The sequence below is a fragment of the Pelodiscus sinensis genome, unplaced genomic scaffold (assembly GCF_049634645.1).
Source record: "Pelodiscus sinensis isolate JC-2024 unplaced genomic scaffold, ASM4963464v1 ctg218, whole genome shotgun sequence".
NCBI lineage: Eukaryota > Metazoa > Chordata > Testudines > Trionychidae > Pelodiscus > Pelodiscus sinensis.
Genome location: NW_027465818.1, coordinates 4,135 through 26,427, shown reverse-complemented (window position 1 = coordinate 26,427; position 22,293 = coordinate 4,135). Strand labels below are relative to the sequence as shown.

The following is a 22,293-nucleotide window of genomic DNA, read 5'->3' as shown; positions in this document are numbered from 1 at the left end:
GGCTTAGTAACTTGTCCAATTTCTCTGGCATAGGAAACTGGTTGTTTCAGGGAGCCCTGACTATCCTATTTTGGGGGGGGGGGGGGTTGTGAGCAACTTGGGCAGGGGGGAGGGGTTGCAGCTGGATTGGGTTTTTCACTTGCGACCCCTCTCCCCCGGGCTGTGAAGAGTGGCAGGGCGGCGGAAGGCAGCTGCCAGCAAGCCGCACAGCGTGGCCGGGGCCATGGGACTCCAGGAGCAAGGCAGCGGGAGAGTGGGATGCGGAGCAGAAAAGAGGCACAGAGGAGAAAGAGATGGGGGAAAGGAGCCTGCAGGGGGGAGGGCATTAAGGACTGCACATGCCATGAAGGAACCCCAGGAGGGCAAGGAGTCTGGTGAGAAGGGGGGGAGGAAGCGACCCAGGGCAGTGAGGGTGGGTGGCCACACAAATTCGTTTAGCATTTTAGGGGGTAGTGGTATCACGAATTTTGAGAACCCCTGCTGTAATCCATGTTCCAGCAATCGCTTAGGGTATGTCTACACTACCCCGCTAGTTCGAACTAGGGTGGTAATGTTGGCATACCGCACTTGCAAATGAAGCCAGGGATTTGAATTTCCCGGGCTTCATTTGCATAAGCCGGCCGGCGCCATTTTTAAATGCCGTCTTGTTCGAACCCCGTGCCGCGTGTAGACATACCCTTACATGAGTTTAACATCGCATTTTTATGTATGTTTTTTCCCTAGTAATACACAAACCTTTTAATTGTGAAATAAATCTAAATGCCTAGTGTTCTGTTCATATTCTTTTGCACGGGTGTTGCAGTTTATTCATATTTAAGAGCTTATGTTTTAATTTATTGCTCACCATTTTAGAGTTAGATGTTATCACTGACTTTTTAGCTGTTCTATTCCCAGCACTTATCAGCTCAGAGGTATTGCTCGCTGCTGGCTGGTTAGGGGCTAAGCTCACCACACCAGATTTAGTGGCTTTCTCTAGGAATGTCAATGTACAGACGACTACACGATTAACCAAAAAGCCTCAATTTATTGGTCAATCCTGTGGATTACACGCATTCTCCCCTCTCACCCGCTGTCTCTGTCAGAGGCAGCAAGGAGGGAGGAGGCGTGAGCTGCTACCTGTGGGAAGCCAGCTTTTAAGTCAGCTTGTCACAAGAGGGCGCGGTTGTACAGTTGATCAGCGCCCCACAAGCATTGGATCGGCCTGTTCCCCCACCTCTGTGCTGCTGCCTCTGATACAGAGGAAGCAGTATGGTGGGAGGAGGCAGGCGGGAGCTGATATGCATGAGCACTGTGTGTGGTGGCTTCATGGACCCACCTGTCAATCCCCTTGCTGCCTCTTCTAGAGGCAAGAGGGGGAGGCAGGAGCTGGTGCTGGCTTCGCAGAGCTGCCTGCCCACGCTGCTGCCTGTGCCTGAGGAGTGTGCAGAGAGGGGGCGTGACAGTCAGACGGAGCCATGGCAGCAGTGCCAGGCGGATACTGGGGTCCCACTCCTGGAGAGCAACACCCCTGCCCTCCCCAGCCGGAGCCTGCAATGGCCCAGACAGTCTGAGAGGGCCAGAGGGAAGAGGCAGGCGGGACAGGGACTCGGGCTCACGGCCCCACGCGTGACTACAGCGGGAGCTGGCAGACACTGAGATGGACACGCGCCATCTCAGGGGGGTCTCTTGTTTTGACAGTTCACACATGGGAACCCCACTCGGTTTCCCATGATGCACTGATGCGGGCGGGGGGATTGTAACTCCCGTGGCGCGTTCTGGCACGAGGCAGGAGCTGTGCGTCTCGCATCCCTCGCGGGGCAACAAACAGCAGTCACGTGGGCGCGGTGAGCTCTCACAATGTAGCGTTATGCCGGCACGTGTGGCGCGGTGGATGCCCACGCCCCGTCCCACGGACCGGAAGTGACGTTTGCTCGGTCCACGGCCTGACAGCAACCGATTGGGAACCGTGTCCGGAAGGTGCCCGGGTACGTGCCCCAATCGCGTCCCCCGGGAACAGGGCTCGGAGTCGATTGGCTCCGGCGAGCGCTCAGCTGGCGCCGGGTCTGCGAGTGACAGGCAGAGGGAGACACGGGGCCAGGCGGGACGGGTTCAGATTCGGGGTGCCTGGCTGGGACAGCGACTGGGGTCGGAGGTTTCCTGTGGCGGTGCAGCCAGTGTAACCTCCCAGCTCCTGTGGTACAGGGGGGTCTGAGGAGGGACACCAGAGACCGTAACCGAGCGGCTATGGAGGCTGGAACCGCTCCGACAAGGCACCACTCTGCTTATGGTTGCCAGGTGACCGGCTTTGAACTGGACAGTCCAGTATTTCAGCTTTTTCTTCGGGAAACAAAATAAGCTCTTCCAGACGAGTTCCAGGCTGGGGACCAACCAGCTAAGTAGCAGTTCTGCAGAAAGGACCTGGGGGCTACAGGGGATGAGAAGCTGGATAGGAGACAACAGTGTGCCCTGGTAGCCAAGAAGGCTAATGGCATAGTAGGGTGCATTAAGAGGAGCATTGCCAGCAGATCCAGAGATGTCATTATTCCCCTTTATTCGGCTCTGGTGAGGCCACATCTGGAGTATTGTGTGCAGTTCTCGGCCCCCCACTACAAAAAGGATGTGGACGCAGTGGAGAGGCCAAGGGAGTCTGTTTAGTCTGCAGAAGCGAAGAGTGAGGGGGGATTTGAAAGCAGCCTTCAACTTCCTGAAGGGAGGTTCCAAAGAGGCTGCAGAAAGGCTGTTCTCAGTGGTGACAGAGGGCAGAAGAAGGAGCAATGGTCTCAAGTTGTGGTGGGAGAGGTCCAGGTTGGATATTAGGAAAAACTATTTCCCTAGGAGGGTGGGGAAGCACTGGAATGGGTTACCTAGGGAGGAGGTGGAGTCTCCATCCCTAGAGGTGTTTAAGTCTCGGCTTGACACAGCCCTGTCCGGGTTGATTTAGTTGGGATTGGTCCTGCCTAGCGCAGGGGGCTGGACTTGATGACCTTCTGAGGTCTCTTCCAACTCTGTGGTTCTAGGATTCTAAGAGAGCGTCTGCACTGGCATGTGTTTTTGCGCAAGAGCATCTATGCCAGTGTGGACGCTCTCTTGTGCAAGAAAGCTCTGCCGGACATTTTAACCATCGGCTTTTCTTGCGCAAGAAATTCCTGGTGTCTGTCCGCACTGGCCTGTGCTGGAAGGGCTCTTGCGCAAGAGGCTTCTTCCTGAGCAGGAACATCCTAGTTCTTGCTCAGAAGCCCTGGTTGTACACGGCCAGTGTAGACAGGCAGCAAGTTTCTGCACAAGAGCGGCCGCTTTGGCGCGAGATCGCACCAGTGTAGACACAGCCTCAGTGTTTTCGAACAGGGTGCAGCCAAGGCAGCCCCCCCCAACCGGCCTCACGCTGCCCCGCTGCACTTTGTAAGGCAACAGCTGGGCAGCTGGGCAGTTTGGTGTGGGGTGGGGGGTGCAGACTGCAGAGGGTAGGTGGGAGCAGCGTCGGGGTGTGGGGGGAGCAGACTGCAGGGGGGTTTGGTGGGGGGAGCAGAGTTGGGGGGAGCAGACTGCAGGGGGTGGGGGGAGCAGAGTGGGAGGGTTGGGCGGGAGCAGACTGCAGGGGAGTTTGGTGGGGGAGCAGAGTGGGGGGGTGGAGGGAGCAGATTGCAGGGGGTGGGGGAGCAGAGTGGGAGGGTTGGGGGGAGCAGGCTGCAGGGGGGTTTGGTGGGGGGAGCAGAGTGGGAGGGTTGGGGGAGCAGGCTGCAGGGGGGTTTCGTGGGGAAAGCAGAGTGGGGGGTTGGGGGATCAGAGTGGGGAAGTTGGGGGACAGACTGCAGGGGGGTTTGCGGGTAGCAGAGTGGGGGGGTTGTGGGGGCAGACTACAGGGGGTTTTGGTGGGGGGCAGAGTGGGGGGGTTTGCAAGTCCTGACGCCACAGGACAAGCCGGATGGGCAGTTTGGGTGGGGGGGGGGTCTCTGAGGCGGGAGAGTCCGGGGGGAGCAGGGAAAGTAGCCACGGTGGCTTGTGGGAAAAGTTCCGTGCCGCAATCCGCTGCTCCCATGGGCGGGCGCAGAGGAAGTGACATCACAGCGTGTGGGCGGGCGCAGCGGAAGTGACATCACAGGCCAGCGTGAGTGATGCATCCTGGGAGTTGTAGTTTCCACAGTGCGGCCTCCTGGTTCGTGTCTCCGTCCGCCCCGCCCCAATCATAGCCACGCCCCGGCCGTCATAGCCACGCCCATCGCGTTCCAGCCTCTCCCCGGCCCCAACTGCATCATAGGCCGCCCCCGCAGCGCTACTCAGGCCCCGCCCCTGTCTGCCCCCGCCCCACGGTCCTCAGCCCCCCCTGCTCTGCACAGCCCCTCCGAGCTGCACCCCCCTCCCCACCTTCCACCCGACCTGAATCCCCCGCTCCATTCAACACCCCCCTGCCCAACCTGCACCTGTTACCCCCCCAGTGCTTTCAACACCCCCACCCAACCTGCAAGCCCCTGCCCCACCCTCTGTGCACTCAACACCTCAACCCAACCTGCACCCCCATTCTTCTCACTCTCCAGTCTATTCAGCACCCCTAGTCCAACGTACACCCCCGTTCCCCCGCTTCCCAGTCCAACCTGCATCCCTGGCCCTATCTGCCCCCAGTGCATTCAACACCGTCAGCCCAACCCACACCCCCTTTCACCCCACCCCCAGTCCATCACACCCCCAGTCCAACAGCACCCCCACTCCTTCTACCTCAGCCCAACCTGCCCCCCCCCATTATCTGCGCTGCAGCCAATCCGGCACCTCCCTTCCCTCACTTTCCCAGTGCATTACAACACCCCCAAGCCAATCTTATCCCCCATGCGGGCCCTCCCTTGCGTGAACCATATTTTTATCCTTCCTCTCCACAATGCCCAAACCAACATGTCCCCCCTAGCCCCTTTCTCCATTCATGGGGTCTATCATTCCCCCATTTTGCTCCCTGCAACACCCCCCAGCTGACCCCACCTGCGCCCTATTCCTTCCCATCCCCCATACGTGGGACCTCTCAGCTCCCTGTTGGCTTCCTTCCCAACCCGGACACCCCTATCTCGCCAGGTCTGCGACCTACCAGCGTCTGTGACTCGGCGACCAGGGAGAGCGCGACCAGGAACAGCTAACAGGAGAGTTTGGAGAGGGAGTTCTCCAGGTAAAAGAGGAGGAACAACGGGACCCTTGTGGTAAGTGGCTGTCTGGAGTATGTGTTTGTGTGGGGGGGAGTTATTTGCAGTGTGCTGAGCTTGTGTTTGTCTGGTTGGTTGGTTGGTTTGTTTGCTTTGTTGTTTGAAGGCTAAAAGGTTTGAAATCTAGACGACTCTGTTAATTGGCTGAGCCTCAGTCAGGGGGAGGGGCTACCAGAGCTATACTCGGCGACCAGGAACAGCTAACAGGAGAGTTTGGAGAGGGAGTTTAGAGGGCACTAGTGACTTCTGACCTTCTTTAAAACATAACTCTTAGAATAATCTATATTCCAGAGGTGTAAAAAGAATCCCAGTTTATACTTAAACTTATTCATTAGAAAAATGGAGACAGAAGCCCAGCAGCAGAGTGGGGGCTATCCTGTTTATTGTGTCGAGTGTAACATGTATGATTACCTGCCCTGTGGGCGGGTGGCATATGTGTGCACCCGTTGCAAGGAGCTCCTGACCCTCAGAGACAGAGTTTGGGCTTTGGAGGCCAGGGTGGCTGAACTGGAGGAGCTAAGGGAGCTAGAGAGCTATGTTGATGAGACTTTCCGGGACACTGTAGTTCTGTCCCACCTCCAGTCTGAGAGCCCCAGTGCCCTTAAGGAGGATGAAAGTCTCAAGGGAAAAGAGCATTCAATGGGAGCAGAGGGAAACCATCCCATAGTTGGGACCCTCCTCCCAGAGGATGTTGCGGTATCCTCTCGCACTGAGGATACCTCTGAGGGGGAGGGAATGCCAGTTAGGAAGAGGCAGGTGTTAGTAGTGGGTGAGTTGATCTTTAGAAACATAGATAGTTGGGTTTGTGATGACCGGGAGAACCGTATGGTCACTTGCCTGCCTGGTGCGAAGGTTGCGGATCTCTCGAGGCATCTAGACGGATTTGTGTACTGCTGGGGAGGAGCCGGTGGTCGTGGTCATGGTCCCCTACCAATGACATAGGGAAGGGTAGGAGAGATGTCCTGGAGGCCAAATTTAGGCTGCTAGGAAATGCTTCCAGTTCCACGTGCAGGGCCAGGTAGGCAGGCAGAGCTTCAGAGTCTCAATGCGTGGAAGAGACGATGGTGTAGGGGAGAGGGGTTTAGATTTATTAGGGACTGGGGACACTTTTGGGAGAGGGAGAGCCTATAGAGGAAGGATGGGCTCCACCTAAACCAGGGTGGAACCAGACTGCTGGCACTAAACATTAAAAAGGCCGTAGAGCAGTTTTTAAACTAAGAGATGGGGGAAAGCCGATTGGTGCGGAGATGCACGTCAATCAGAGGGAGACTTCTCTTAGAGGAGAATCCACTGATAGAGATTCTCTAAGCTGTAGTCAGAAAGAGAGATGGGGAGAGGGCAAATCATGGGCCAGAGCAGACAAACAACCGCATCCAAAGGAATCCAATGCATCAGGGAAGGGCAGACAAAGAAGCAGTGGCAAATTTTTAAAGTGCTTGTACACAAATGCTAGGAGTCTGACTAATAAGATGGGTGAACTAGAGTACTACGTATTAAATGAGGAGATTGACATAATAGGCATCACTGAAACCTGCTAGAATGAGGAAAATCTGTGGGACACAATCATACTGGGATATAAAATATATAGAAAGGATAGAGCGGGCCGGGTGGGTGGCGGAGTGGCACTGTATGTGAAAGATAATGTAGAATCAAGTGAAATAAAAATATGTTCAATAGAATCGCTATGGATAGTAATTCCATGCTCCAATACTAAGAAATTAGCAGTAGGGATATATTACCGACCACCTGACCAGGACAGCGATACTTTTGACTTTCTTTTGACTGTGTAAATCAAGGGGTTTGATACTTGAATGGCACTCACATTTTCTGAGTGCATTTAACAGAGCAGCTTTGCTAATAAACAGACAAATCTGTGAGTCCTTTCTGACTTTGAACTTGGAGGTTCCACCGAGACGGCAACCATCTTCGCTGGAACTGTGTGATCCCTGACTGTCTTGCAGGATGACCATGGTAGCCGGCACCTGGGCATTTGGCCGGAGTGGTTCTCTGCCAGAATGGAAAGGTGCACAACCACAGCGAAGTCTACTCCATCGAACCTGTTGGTTCCCGCTCTGTTCTGGTAGGGATCCCGGGATCTAACATCAGGACTCTGATCAGGTAATTATTTCTATGTTTTGTCCGGACTGAGGACTGTCTTGTCTCTGTGTCTATCCGTCTTCCCTGTGGTGTGAGTGAGTCTGGGAGCCATCCCTGTCCGGGGACTGGCTGACCAAGGGGCTCCTGTCCCCGCGGTCTGTGTGACTGGAATCTGCACAATCGCAGCCGCACCGCACCTTGGATAAAATCCTTGGAGTGAACGCAAGGGCGATTGAGGCAGTAGCCTGTGGGCTTCTTCTGTGTTGCACTGACGAACCCGAACCCGAATTTCCTCCTTGTGTGATTTGGTGTATGAAGTCCTCCTGTATGGGTAAGCAGACGTCTAAGCAGGGATAGTTCCCTAAAGGGACCCCGGCTCAGTTTATATATTTAAGAAAGGGTCCAGAACCCTGTACATTTCTGGAAAAATAATCTAGATTGACTCTGGGGGATCCCAAAACTCAGTGGCCACTGTTAGGATCTTGGAACAAAGACCAAGTGGACGTCTTAAAAGACAAAGTTGGCCTTCCCAAAGCTGAATTGGCTAGAGGAGAGGTAGATTGCTTCGAGGCAAATCTTAGATGGACTGAATCGAAGCTCGCCTCCCTTAAAAATTCTAATATATAAGTGAAAAGCTTTATTGGAAACCTCCTCTCCCACCACCAGACCAAGCGCTTCCCTTTACCCTGTCCTCCGAGAAGACTCAGACCGGTCCCACTTGGAGCTATAAACCCTGGACCCACACGGAGATCCACTCAATTGTAAAAGATTTTCCAAAGCCCCAGGAAAACCCTACCAAATTTGCAGAGGAATTTTTGCTAGTGTGCAATGCCTATGAATCCTCTGAAGCAGACCTCCTGCAACTCTGTAAGCTAGTTATAACCCCTAGCGAGCAAGAAAAAAAAATGGCTCCTGATAGCAAATTGGCCCACCACTGAGCATCCTTCTAATTTACCAGACACTGGTCCTGACGCTGCCTACTGGAACAAATGTAAGAATCAAGCTAAGTGCCTGCATGAGGCCATTCCCCAAGTATGGACTCCGAAAACCAACTGGGCGGCCAAACATTGCTGTAAACAGCAACAGAGAGAAAACCCGGGGAACTATCACACCCGACTGACTGATGGGCTTTTTTTCTGCAACATTCTGGTATACAGTGACCGGGTGAAAATGGACAGGGCGCCCTGGCGCATGCGTTTGTTAATGGCCTCCTACCTGCTATTAGCAGTATGTTAAAGCCAATAAGTGTTGGATGGGAGGCCAAGACCATGGACAAATTGCAAGCAGTGGCAAAGCATTGCCACCGCAGTCTAAAAGGGAAAGAGGAGCAGTCCTCACAAAAGTTAATGGCTCTGCAAATACAGCATTATTCAGGGCAGGGCAGACAGTACCGGGAACGGGGAGGGTACGAAGAACGGGGATGAGGTCGGAGAAGGGGTCGTGGGACTGGGTTTTTGGGATTTAGAGGTTTCAGCTCCGGTCATATTCACCCTGCGGGAACAAGACATTATTGTCCCGTGTTCCAGTGCCGTAACGCCCCTATCCTCCCATTTTGAAAGCGTGATGGGAAATCATGGCTGTTTGTTCAGGATCTTCAAGCCATTAACTGCATTGTTGTACCCACCTTTCCTGTAGTCCCTAACCCAGCAACTATTCTGACTTCTATCCCACCAGATGCAACTCATTTTACTGTTGTTGATCTGTGTTCTGCTTTCTTTTCTGTCCCGGTTCACCCTAAGTCCCAGTATCTTTTTGCCTTTTCTTACAAGGGGCAGCAGTACACATGGACCATGCTTCCCTAGGGGTATACAGAAAGCCCGTCTTTCTTTTCCCAAGCATTAGCCAGAGACCTCACTGACCTGGTCTTCCCCTCTGGGTCCACATTGGTCCAATGTGTAAATGATCTACTCCTCTGTTCCCCTTCATTATCTGCCTCAGAAACTGACTCTTTAGTGCTTCTCACTGCCCCCCACCTTAGGGTTACCTAACTACTGTAAGCCTTTTACTCTTTTCTGCCATGAGCAATCTGGTTGTGCACTTGGGGTTCTTACTCAGGAGCATGGTGACAAAAATCATCCAGTGGCCTATTTCTCTGCCACCTTGGACCCTGTTGCCCAGGGTTTACCCCCCTGCCTGCGTGCTGTGGCTGCTGCGGCACGCCTAGTGGAAATGTCTGAGTCCCTTGTCCTCTGCTCTCTTCTTTCTCTCATGGTCCCTCACTGTATAGAAACTCTCCTGCTACAACGTAATACAGCTCACGTTTCCTTCACCCGCCTCACTAGGTACGAACTTTTACTGCTTTCGGCTTTGCATATCACCCTAAAGCGCTGTTCTCAGTTGAACCCTGCCACTCTCCTTCCTCTGTCTGACGACGGTGAACCCCACAACTGCCTTGCAGCTGTCTCTGCTGTCACCGTCCCGCGCCCCGACCTTTCTGATGTCCTTCTCTCTAACTCCGACCTTGTGTTCCTGCTTTCGAGATAGACAAGGTTGTCTCCTTGCAGGATATGCTGTGGTATCACTCTCTGAAACCCTAGAAGCTGCGCCATTACCTTCTGTGACAGCGCAAGTCGCTGAACTAGTTACCCTAACCCGCGCTTGCTTTCTGTCTGACGGGCACTCCGCCACCATTTATACTGATTCTCGATACGCTTTTGGGGTTGTACATGACTTTGGCACCCTCTGGCAAGCTTGGGGTTTCCTTACCTCTGCTGGTGCCCCTATCAAGAATGGCCCCTACATGGCTGCTCTCCTGTATGCAGTTTTACTCCCATCTGCATTAGCTATTGTTAAGTGCCCTGGCCACTCCACAGCAGATACTGATGTTGCTAAGGGTAATACTGCCATAGAACCTTCCCCAGGTGCGTTTCTCGGTTCTCTTTCTGTTTCTGTACCACCGCCGTCCCTTTCTGACCTCACCCTGCTCCAAGACTCTGCCCCAGAAGCAGAAAAAGACTCCTGAGCCGCCCAGGGTTGCTCTCTATATCCCGTTTCCCGTTGGTGCTCGCCTACTGGTACCTTTGTGGCCCCCTTTTTCACTCTACCCCTCTCTGGCCGCCCTGCTTCACGATGTTTCGCATGTCGGAAAGGAGGGGATGGTCTCTGCTGTAACTAAGGCAGGATGGTGAGCCTCACATTTCAGCTGTTTTGCTGCCCGCCACTGTACCGCCTATACCACTTGCCAAAGCTACAATGTTGGCAAACCTGTAAAGGTAGCTCACGGGTTCTGGGGCCTGCCCCAAGCACCGTTCTTGCATTGGCAGCTTGATTTTCTACAAATGCCTAAGTGTCAACGATATGAATTTATTTTGGTTATGGTATGCTTATTTTCGGGTTGGATTGAAGCCTTTCCTTGTCGCAAAGCTGATTCACTGTCTGTTGCCAAATGTTTGTTAAATCATATTATGCCTGCCAAAGAAACTCCTGCCACTCTGTCCAGTGACCGGGGTACACATTTTACTGGACAACTTGTTCAGCACCTGGCTCGTGTGTTACATGTCACACACCTGCTGCACTGTCCCTACCACCCACAGAGCGCAGGTGCAGTTGAAAAATGAAATGGTGTGATAAAAAAATAAGCTTGCAAAAAATGTTGTGACTCTACAGGGTTAAGCTGGCCAGCAGCCTTACCGTTGGCCTTTATGGAAATTCAATCCACCCCATCCCAAAGACATAAATTAAGTCCTTTTGAAATTGAGAACAATGGCTACCATTACTCCAGTCTCAGACTTTGAACTTGACTCACAGTATACTCCTTCAGTACTGCAAGGGACTAATGGAAGCTGTAAGTTACTTCCATTCACAGGTTCCCACCTCTGATGCCTGCCACGCTCTCGAGACAGATGATTGGGTCTACGTACGACACCACCATCAAACACGCCTTGGAACCCCGGTGGAAGGGCCCGTATCAGGTGCTGCTCACTACCCAGACGGCTGTTAAGCTATCCAGCATCGCAGCATGGATACAGGCTTCGCAGTGTAAGAAGGCATCACCTCCTGCGGACCAATCATCGCCTCAGGACCACGCAGAGTCAATTTTGACTCCAGAACAAGACATAGAGGAACAGCCTGCAATACCTTACAACCTACGTTTGCGTAAGGGTTGCCTAAAGCAGACGAGGACCAAAAGGAAGGCCCAAGAAGAAGCAGTAGTGAGCCTAGCGCCTGCTTCCTGGTGGACATAAAACCGTGACTACGGTTCCCTCAGCTGAGGTTGCCAGAACCAAAAGGGTCTTGCCTCCAACATGTGCCTCTGGTGGGGCCTGTTCCTCGGCCACTGCTGTCTTAAGGTCTGGGGAATCCACAATGACAATTCTTTTATCCACCAGCAAGTATGGATCGGTCAGACCCTTAATATCTCTAATTGCTGGGTCTGCAGCCACATCCCAGCCCACTCACAAGCTGGTTCCTGTCTTGGCAATCCCACTTAATTCCCCAGGCCTCACGGGAGGACTTCATCCGTTTAACAAGACATGGAACAGTAATGACACTTGGGAAGTAGTGGGAATCAATGTATCTAAATGGATAAGTGTGGAGGAGGGAAAAGGTCACTGGTGTTGGGTGTGTAATGGGACGGGATTGAATCTGGGGAGGAGCAGTTGTCTAAGTTTGGAGAATGAAATCACTCTCATGCTCTCCCTACAGCCACCCTAGTGAGAACAGTACAATCTTTCAATGCCATGCAAATAACACCACTCCCCGTAAGGAGAATCACCGTGTCCCCTTCGGGGGATATTACTCGTCCTTTGTAGACACCTATATGGCAGAGGGGTGCAACCGACCCTTCCCAGCTTTGATAGGGCAGCAGTGGGTCTGCGGGACAAAAGCCTATACTGCGTTACCAGTTAACTGGTCGGGTATCTGTTATCCGGCCTAACTCTTCCCACAATTCCTTCCCACGAGAACGCCTCCGTCATTTTAGGCGAAAAAGAAGGGACTTGTCGGATGCCCAATGGTATGTGAATCACATAAGCCCCTTAACTTGGGAAGAGACTATTGGTGGTTCCTTTAGCCCATTTGGGGGAGTAATACATCATGCAAAAAGGCTTGTGAGGTTACAAGCAGTAGTTGAAATCATGGCAAATGAAACTAGAGAAAGTTTAAGGGCCCTGGCCAAAGAAACAGGAGCGATCTGACAGCTGGCCCTCCAAAACTGTCAGGCATTGGATATAGTTCTGGCAGAAAAAGGAGGGACCTGAGCTCTCATTGGCAAAGAATGTTGTGTATATATACCTGACAACACCAATGATGTAATAGATCGTGCTAGCCACTTGGAACAGATTGCGTACCTTCCCCACAAAGAGCCAAGTTCCCTGTGGAAATGGCTAAGAAAGTTGTCCAATTTCTCTGGCATAGGAAACTGGTTGTTTCAGGGAGCCCTGACTATCCTATTTGGGGGTTGTGAGCAACTTGGGGGGGGGGAGGGGTTGCAGCTGGATTGGGTTTTTCACTTGCGACCCCTCTCCCCCGGGCTGTGAAGAGCGGCAGGGCGGCGGAAGGCAGCTGCCAGCAAGCCGCACAGCGTTGCTGGGGCCATGGGACTCCAGGAGCAAGGCAGCGGGAGAGTGGGATGCGGAGCAGAAAAGAGGCACAGAGGAGAAAGAGATGGGGGAAAGGAGCCTGCAGGGGGGAGGGCGTTAAGGACTGCACATGCCATGAAGGAACCCCAGGAGGGCAAGGAGTCTGGTGAGAAGGGGGGGAGGAAGCGACCCTATAAAGGTAGCCTTCTAGTCAGGCAGCGGCACAGATAGCTGCAGCGGCACAGGAGCCAAGCAAACAGAGCTGTAAACAAGGGTGTTTGAGTGGGAGTTTGTAAAGGGAGTTTGGATTGTGGGACTTGTTTGGAGTTTGTTTTTCCTGTGGAGGGGGTGTTTTGGTTTGTTTTTTTGTTCACCGGACTAATAGGATTTTGGTGAGAAAGTAGATAAAACATAGAGGCATTAGTGGCCATGGCCCAAGTAGTAGAGAACACAAGGAGGATGATTGGATGTGGTAGCTGCGGTATGTACATGATTCTGGAGGGGGTACCTGAAGGGAGTTTTGTTTGCATGAAGTGCTGCCTGATAGAGCTGATGGAAGAAAAGATCCGAAGACTGGAGATGCAGGTGGAAACTCAGGTCGAGTTTAGAAGGGGGTTTGAGCAGATGATGGAGCAAAGGCATGACGTGGCTAAAGGGGAAAGCTTATATATGCAGATGGAAGCAGGATCAAGAGCCTCAGAGGGGGGACTGCTGGGCGAAGAAAATGGACAGTGGAAGCATGTGACTCAGAGGACCAGGCAGAGGAAAAGATGGGTCAGTGAAGGAAAAATAGAGCTCAAGAACAGGTATGTGGAGTTGGAAAATGAAGAAGGGGTACAGATAGATAATGAAGATGGAAGGGTAAGGAAGAAGAGAAGAGTGGCTAGTCCCATAGTTAAAGGGGAAGACTTAATGGAGACAACACCAATAATGAGCATTAGGATTACAAGGGAAAATAGGAATGGTAAGGATTTGCAGCCAGAGGAAGCTAGAGATAGACCAGAGAATTTCACTGTCACTAGGAAAAGGCAGGTCTATGTGATTGGGGACTCCTTATTGAGAAGAATAGATAGGCCTGTAACCAAAGCTGATCCAGAGAATAGAAGGGTGTGCTGTCTGCCAGGTGCTAAGATACAAGATGTGGAACTGAGGTTGAAGAGAATTATTAAGGGAGCAGGAAGGAATCCATTGATCATCCTTCATGTAGGAACAAATGATACGGCTAGATTCTCACTGGAACGAATTAAGGGAGACTATACTAGGCTGGGGGGGATGCTCAAGGAAATTGAGGCTCAGGTGATCTTTAGTGGGATTCTGCCTGTTCCTAGAGAAGGGCAACTAAGATGTAACAGAATTATGATGATCAATAGATGGCTTAGGCAGTGGTGCTATAAGGAGGGCTTTGGGATGTATGGTCACTGGGAGGCATTTATGGACAGAGGACTGTTCTCTAGAGATGGACTTCACCTAAGTAGGGAGGGAAATAGACTTCTAGGATGGAGGCTGGCTCAACTTATTAAGAGAGCTTTAAACTAGGAATTTGGGGGAGACGGTTGGGAGATGCCAAGGTAATCTCTACGCCAGATTTTAACACTGAGAGGGAGGAAAACAAAGTAAGAAAGGATATAGCTGGGGGTAGGAGAATGAACATGAGGAAGGGTGGGGTGGATACTAGTCTAATAGGTCATATTGGAGGTATAACATCTGTGCCAAATTGGGTAAAGAATGTGAATGAGGCCAAACAGCAAAAATTAAGATGTTTGTACACCAATGTGAGGAGCCTAGGTAATAAAAAGGAGGAACTAGAGCTATTGGTCCAGGAAGTGAAACCAGATATTATAGGAATAACAGAAACATGGTGGAATACTAGGCATGACTGGAGTACAGATATTGAAGGGTATGTGCTGTTTAGGAAAGACAGAAATAAGGGTAAAGGTGGTGGAGTCGCATTGTATATCAAAGATGAGGTAGATTGTAAAGAAATAAAAAGTGATGGAATGGAGAAGACAGAGTCCGTTTGGGCAAAAATCACATTGGGGAAGAAAACTATCAGATCCTCCCCTGGGATAGTGCTTGGGGTGTGTTATAGACCACCAGGATCCAGTTTGGATATGGATAGAGACCTCTTTAATGTTTTTAATGAAGTAAATACTCATGGAAACTGCATAATCATGGGAGATTTCAACTTTCCAGATATAGACTGGAGAACAAGTGCTAGTAATAGTAATAGGGCTCAGATTTTCCTAGATGTGATAGCTGATGAATTCCTTCATCAAGTAGTTGCTGAACCAACAAGGGGGGATGCTATTTTAGATTTGGTTTTGGTGAGTAGCGAGGACCTCATAGATGAAATGGTTGTAGGAGACAACCTTGGCTCGAGTGATCATGAGCTAATTCAGTTTAAATTAAATGGAAGGATAAACAAAAATAAATCTGAGACTAGGGTTTTTGATTTCAAAAGGGCTAACTTTAGTAAATTAAGGAAATTCGTTAGGGAAGTTGATTGGACTAAAGAAATTATGGATCTTAAAGTGGAGGAGGCCTGGAATTATTTTAAGTTAAAGTTGCAGAAGCTGTCAGAAGCCTGTATCCCTAGAAAAGGGAAAAAATTTATAGGCAGGTGTGTTAGACCAAGCTGGATGAGCAAGTATCTCAGAGAGGTGATTAAGAAAAAGCAGAAAGCATATAAGGAGTGGAAAATGGGAGGGATCAGTAAAGAAAGCTTACCTTATTGAGGTTAGAGCATGTAGGGATAAAGTGAGAAAGGCTAAAAGTCAGGTAGAGTTGGACCTAGCAAAGGGAATTAAAACCAACAGTAAAAGGTTTTATAGCCATATAAATAGGAAAAAAACAAAAAAAGAAGAAGTAGGACCACTAATTACTAAGGATGGAGTGAAGTTAAGGATAATCTAGGAATGGCCCAATATTTGAACAAATACTTTGCTTCAGTCTTTAATGAGGCTAATGAAGATCTTAGGGATAATGGTAAGTTAACAAATGGGACTGAGGATGTGAAGGTAGATATTACCATATCTGAGGTGCAAGCCAAACTTGAACAGCTTAATGGGAGTAAATCGGGGGGCCCAGATGGTCTTCATCCAAGAATATTAAAGGAACTGGCACATGAACTTGCAAGTCCATTAGCACAAATTTTTAATAAATCTCTAAACTCAGGGGTTGTACCATTTGACTGGAGAATTGCTAATATAGTTCCGATTTTTAAGAAAGGGAAAAAAAGCGACCCGGGTAACTATAGGCCTGTTAGTTTGACATCTGTAGTATGTAAGATCCTGGAAAAAATTTTGAAGGAGAAAGTAGTTAGAGACATTGAGGCTAATGGCAATTGGGAGAAATTACAACATGGTTTTACAAAAGGTAGATCATGCCAAACCAACCTGATCTCCTTTTTTGAGAAAGTAACAGATGTTTTAGATAAAGGAAATGCAGTGGATCTAATCTACCTCGACTTTAGTAAGGCATTTGATACAGTACCACATGGGGAATTATTGGTTAAATTGGAAAAGATAGGGATTAATATGAAAGTTGAGAGGTGGATAAGCAACTGGTTAAAGGGGAGACTACAGCGGGTCATACTGAAAGGTGAACTGTCAGATTGGAGGAAGGTTACTAGCGGAGTTCCTCAGGGATCAGTTTTGGGGCCAATTTTATTTAATCTTTTTATTGCTGATCTTGGCACCAAAAGTGGAAGTGTCCTAATAAAATTTGCAGATGACACAAAGTTGGGAGCTATTGCCAATTCAGAAAAGGATCGGGATATCATACAGGAAGATCTGGATGATCTTGTAAATTGGAGTGATAGCAATAGGATGAAATTTAATAGTGAGAAGTGTAAGGTTATGCATTTAAGGATTAATAACAAGAATTTTAGTTATAAGCTGGGGACACATCAGTTGGAAGTAACGGAGGAGGAGAAGGACCTCGGAGTCCTGGTTGATTATAGAATGACTATGAGCCGCCATTGTGACATGGCCGTGAAAAAGGCTAATACGATCTTGGGATGTATTAGGCGAGGTATTTCCAGTAGGGATAAGGAGGTGTTAGTGCCATTATACAAGGCATTGGTGAGACCCCATTTGGAATACTGTGTGCAGTTCTGGTCTCCCATAGAATCATAGAATAATAGGACTGGAAGGGACCTCGAGAGGTCATCGAGTCCAGCCCTCAAGGCAGGACCAAGCTCCGTCTACACCATCCCTGACAGATGTCTATCTAACCTGTTCTTAAATATCTCCAGAGAGGGAGATTCCACCACCTCCCTTGGCAATTTATTCCAATATTTGACCACCCTGACAGTTAGGAATTTTTTCCTAATGTCCAATCTAAACCTCCCCTGCTGCACTTTAAGCCCATTACTCCTCGTCCTGTCCTCAGAAACCAAGAGGAACAAATTTTCGCCTTCCTCCTTGTGACACCCTTTTAGATATTTGAAAACCGCTATCATGTCCCCCCTTAATCTTCTTTTTTCCAAACTAAACAAGCCCAGTTCATGAAGCCTGGCTTCATAGGTCATGTTCTCTAAACCTTTAATCATTCTTGTCGCTCTTCTCTGTACCCTTTCCAATTTCTCCACATCTTTCTTGAAATGTGGCGCCCAGAACTGGACACAGTACTCCAGCTGAGGCCTAACTAGTGCAGAGTAGAGCGGCAGAATGACTTCACGAGTTTTGCTTACAACACACCTGTTGATACAACCTAGAATCATATTTGCTTTTTTTGCAACAGCATCACACTGTTGACTCATATTCAACTTGTGGTCCACTATGACCCCTAGATCCCTTTCCGCCATGCTCCTTCCTAGACAGTCGCTTCCCATCTTGTATGTATGGAACTGATTGTTCCTTCCTAAGTGGAGCACTTTGCATTTCTCTTTATTAAACCTCATCCTGTTTACCTCTGACCATTTCTCTAACTTGCTAAGGTCATTTTGAATTATGTCCCTATCCTCCAAAGAAGTTGCAACCCCACCCAGTTTGGTATCATCTGCAAACTTAATAAGCGTACTCTCTATCCCAATATCTACATCATTGATGAAGATATTGAACAGTACGGGTCCCAAAACAGACCCTTGAGGAACTCCACTTGTTATCCCTTTCCAGCAGGATTTAGAACCGTTAACAACAACTCTCTGACTACGGTTATCCAGCCAATTATGCACCCACCTTATCGTGGCCCTATCTAAGTTATATTTGCCTAGTTTATCAATAAGAATAGCATGCGAGACCGTATCAAATGCCTTACTAAAGTCTAGGTATATGACATCCACCGCTTCTCCCTTATCCACAAGGCTCGTTATCTTATCAAAGAAAGCTATCAGATTAGTTTGGCATGACTTGTTCTTCACAAACCCATGCTGGCTATTCCCTATCACTTTATTACCTTCCAAGTGTTTGCATATGATTTCCTTAATTACCTGCTCCATTATCTTCCCTGGGACAGACGTTAAACTGACCGGTCTGTAGTTTCCTGGGTTGTTCTTATTCCCCTTTTTATAGATGGGCACAATATTTGCCCTTTTCCAGTCTTCTGGAATCTCCCCTGTCTGCCATGATTTTTCAAAGATCATAGCTAAAGGCTCAGATACCTCCTCTATCAGCTCCTTGAGTATCCTGGGATGCATTTCATCAGGACCTGGTGACTTGCTGACATCTAACTTTCCTAAGTGATTTTTAACTTGTTCTTTGTGTATCCTATCTTCTAAACTTACCCTCTCTCTGCTTGTATTCACCACGTTAGGCACACCTCTAGACTTCTCGGTGAAGACCGAAACAAAGAAGTCATTGAGCATCTCCGCCATTTCCAAGTTCCCTGTTACTGCTTCTCCCTCCTCGCTAAGCAGTGGGCCTACCCTGTCCTTGGTCTTCCTCTTGCTTTTAATGTATTTATAAAAGGTCTTCTTGTTTCCCTTTATGCCTGTAGCTAGTTTGATCTCATTTTGTGCCTTTGCCTTTCTAATCTTGCCCCTGCATTCCCGTGTTGCTTGCCTATATTCGTCCTTTGTTAGTTGTCCTAGTTTCCATTTTTTATAGGACTCCTTTTTTATTTTGAGATCATGCAAGATCTCCTTGTTAAGCCAAGCTGGTCTTTTGCCATATTTTCTATTTTTCCTACACAGCGGAATTGTTTGCTTTTGGGCCCTTAACAACGTCCCTTTGAAATACTTCCAACTCTCCTCAGTTGTTTTTCCCTTCAGTCTTGCTTCCCATGGGACCTTACCTACAAGTTCTCTGAGCTTATCAAAATCTGCCTTCCTGAAATCCATTACCTCAATTGTGCTGGTCTCCCTTCTACCTTTCCTTAAGATCATGAACTCTATTATTTCGTGATCACTGTCCCCTATACTGTCTTCCACTTTCAAGTTCTCAACTAGTTCCTCCCTATTTGTTAAAACCAAATCCAGAACAGCTTCTCCTCTGGTAGCTTTTTCAACCTTCTGAAACAGAAAGTTGTCTCCAATGCAGCCAGAAACTTATTGGATAGCCTGTGCCTCGCTGTGTTAGTTTCCCAACATATGTCTGGATAGTTGAAGTCCCCCATCACCACCAAATCTTGGGCTTTGGATAATTTTGTTAATTGTTTAAAAAAGGCCTCATCCACCTCTTCCACCTGGCTAGGTGGCCTGTAGTAGACGCCTAGCATGATATCACCCTCGTTTTTTACCCCTTTTAGCTTAACCCAGAGACTCTCTACACAGCTATCTCCTACGTTCATCTCCACTTCAGTCCAAGTGTGTACATTTTTAATATACAAGGCAACCCCTCCCTTTTTTCCCTGTCTGTCCTTCCTGAGCAAGCCGTACCCTTCCATACCAACATTCCAATCATGCGTCCCATCCCACCAGGTTTCTGTAATACCAATGATATCATAGTTGTATTTATTGGTTAGCAATTCCAGTTCTTCCTGCTTATTACCCATACTTCTCGCATTTGTATATAGGCATCTAAGATACTGATTTGGTCTTGCCTCCCTGTTGTGCCCTGACCCTCCTTTCTCCTTGCCATTATAGGCCGTAGTCCCCCCCATTTCCAACCCATCTCCTAGTCCCGCACATTCAGCACTTACCTGTGGGCTTTGCTCACCTGCCCCCGTCGAACCTAGTTTAAAGCCCTCCTCACAAGGTTAGCCAGTCTGTGTCCAAACAAGGCCTTCCCACTCCTGGAAAGGTGAACTCCATCTCCGCCAAGCAGTCCTTCCTGGAAGAGCACCCCGTGATCAAGGAAGCCGAATCCCTTCTGGTGACACCATCGTCGCAGCCAGGCATTCACCTCCAGGATGCACCTCTCTCTGCCCGGGCCCCTACCTTTGACAGGAAGGATAGAAGAGAATACCACCTGCGCTCCAAACTCCTTCACCCGTACTCCCAAGGCCCTGTAGTCACACTTGATCCGCTCAGTGTCACACCTGGCAGTATCATTTGTGCCCACGTGGATGAGTAGCATGGGGTAGTAGTCAGAGGGCCAGATAATCCTCGACAATGCCTCCGTAACATCTCGGATACGGGCCCCTGGCAGACAGCATACCTTTCGAGATGAACTGTCAGGGCGACAGATGGGTGCCTCTGTTCCCCTCAGAACAGAGTCTCCAACCACCCTATGTTTCCTCCTCGCAGTGGTGGCAGGAGACTGCTCAACCTTGGTGGTGCAAGGCCTGGTCTCCTCCACTGTGGGGGGTGACTCCTTGTCTCCTGCAGAAAGTAAAGTGTAACGGTTATGTAACAACACAGTGGGAGGGTTAGGAGCAGGGGTGGAACACTGCCTGCTGCCGGAAGTAACCAGCTGCCAGTTCTCACCCTGCACCACTGCTTCCTCCATAAGTGGCTGGTCAACAGTCCCACATCCTAGGACAGTGACCTCCGTGGACTCCACAGGAATACTGTCCAGGAATTCCTCATGGCCTCGAATGCACCTCAGCCTGGCCACCTCCTCCTGTAGCTCTCCCACCTGCTGCCTGAGAGATTCCACCAGCAGGCACCTTTCACAATGGTTGTCTCCCCCAGCCTGGAGATCACTCAGTGGGAATTGTAAGCCACAAATACTGCAACACCACACCAGGACCTGGGTAGAGGCATCCATGCTCAGATTCTCTGTCTGGATACAGGCACAGGTGGAGGAGACAGGAGAAGTACTGGCACAAGCGCTTCGGGTCTTCATCACCATCAGTCACTCCCTCTGCTCAACTGCCTCTTCAACTCCCCTGTCTGCAGTCCCCTGTCCGCTTCGCTCCCCTGGTCGCACTGCTCTGGCTTTTTAAAGCCTGCTTGCCTAGGTCAGGCTTGCCCCCTTCTGAGTCACACAGGGGAAGGCTGAGCCTGAGGCTAATCAGAGGCAATCAAGGGAACAATGGCAGGCCATGTTTAAGAAGGATGAATTCAAACTGGAACAGGTACAAAGAAGGGCCACTAGGATGATCCGAGGAATGGAAAACCTGTCTTATGAAAGGAGACTCAAGGAGCTTGGCTTGTTTACTTTAACCAAAAGAAGGCTGAGGGGGGACATGATTGCACTTTTTAAATATATTAGAGGGATAAATACCAGGGAGGGAGAGGAATTATTTAAGTTTAATACCAATGTGGACACAAGAACAAATGGATATAAGCTGGCTAGTAGGAAGTTTAGACTTGAGATTAGACGAAGGTTTCTAACCATTAGAGGAGTGAAGTTCTGGAACGGCCTTCCAAGGGAAGTAGTGAGGGCAAAAGATCTATCTGGTTTCAAGATGAAACTAGATGGGTTTATGAAGGGGATGGTTTGATGAGATAACATGATCTTGGTAATTAATTGACCATTCATTATCAGTGGGAAATAGGTCAATGGAGGGATGATAGGAGTTACTACAGAGAACTTTCTGGGTGTCTGGCTGATGAGTCTTGCCCACATGCTCAGGGTTTAGCTGATCGCCATATTTGGGGTCGGGAAGGAATTTTCCTCCAGAGTAGATTGGCAGAGGCCCTGGAGGTTTTTCGCCTTCCTCTGTAGCATGGGGTACAGATCACAGCTAGAGGATTCTCGGCATCTTGGGGTCTTCAAAGTATTTGAAGGCTTCAATATCTGAGATATAGGTGAGAGGATTATTCTAGGAGGGGTGGGTGAGATTTTGTGGCCTGCACTGTGCAGGGGGTCAGACTAGCTGATCATAATGGTCCCTTCTGACCTTAAAGTCTATGAGTCTATGAGACCCAGGGCAGTGAGGGTGGGTGGCCACACAAATTCGTTTAGCATTTTAGGGGGTAGTGGTATCACGAATTTTGAGAACCCCTGCTGTAATCCATGTTCCAGCAATCGCTTACATGAGTTTAACATCGCATTTTTATGTATGTTTTACCCTAGTAATACATGATCTTTTAATACCTTTTAATTTTGAAATAAATCTAAATGCCTAGTGTTCTGTTCATATTCTTTTGCACGGGTGTTGCAGTTTATTCATATTTAAGAGCTTATGTTTTAATTTATTGCTCACCATTTTAGAGTTAGATGTTATCACTGACTTTTTAGCTGTTCTGT

The 22,293-nt window shown here is 49.3% G+C and overlaps 1 protein-coding gene and 2 long non-coding RNA genes across 5 annotated transcripts in view; 1 reads left to right on the top strand and 2 right to left on the bottom strand.

Moving 5' to 3' along the window:
• LOC142823491 (uncharacterized) overlaps positions 1 to 5,184 on the bottom strand; it is a 20,854-nt gene extending 15,670 nt beyond the window's left edge. The window contains exon 1 of the long non-coding RNA XR_012898688.1: positions 5,048 to 5,184. This is a non-coding gene — a long non-coding RNA (uncharacterized LOC142823491). The remainder of the gene's footprint in view (positions 1 to 5,047) is intronic.
• LOC142823490 (uncharacterized) lies at positions 5,020 to 10,855 on the top strand. Its single transcript, XR_012898687.1, has 3 exons — positions 5,020 to 5,156; positions 7,121 to 7,277; positions 8,215 to 10,855. It is a non-coding gene; the product is annotated as an uncharacterized LOC142823490 (long non-coding RNA).
• On the bottom strand, positions 7,271 to 22,293 carry LOC142823489 (uncharacterized). 3 transcript variants are annotated; one of them, XM_075914524.1, is made up of 2 exons: positions 19,856 to 22,293; positions 7,271 to 7,579 (listed from the first exon to the last, which is right to left on the bottom strand). In XM_075914524.1, the coding sequence occupies exon 1, from the start codon at positions 20,947 to 20,949 to the stop codon at positions 19,888 to 19,890; it is 1,062 nt and encodes a 353-aa protein (XP_075770639.1). In that variant the 5' UTR covers positions 20,950 to 22,293; the 3' UTR covers positions 7,271 to 7,579; positions 19,856 to 19,887. The 3 variants fall into 3 exon arrangements, with proteins under 3 accessions (XP_075770639.1, XP_075770641.1, XP_075770640.1); XM_075914526.1 differs by having other exon boundaries at positions 19,873 to 22,293; XM_075914525.1 differs by lacking the exon at positions 7,271 to 7,579 and adding an exon at positions 15,950 to 16,065.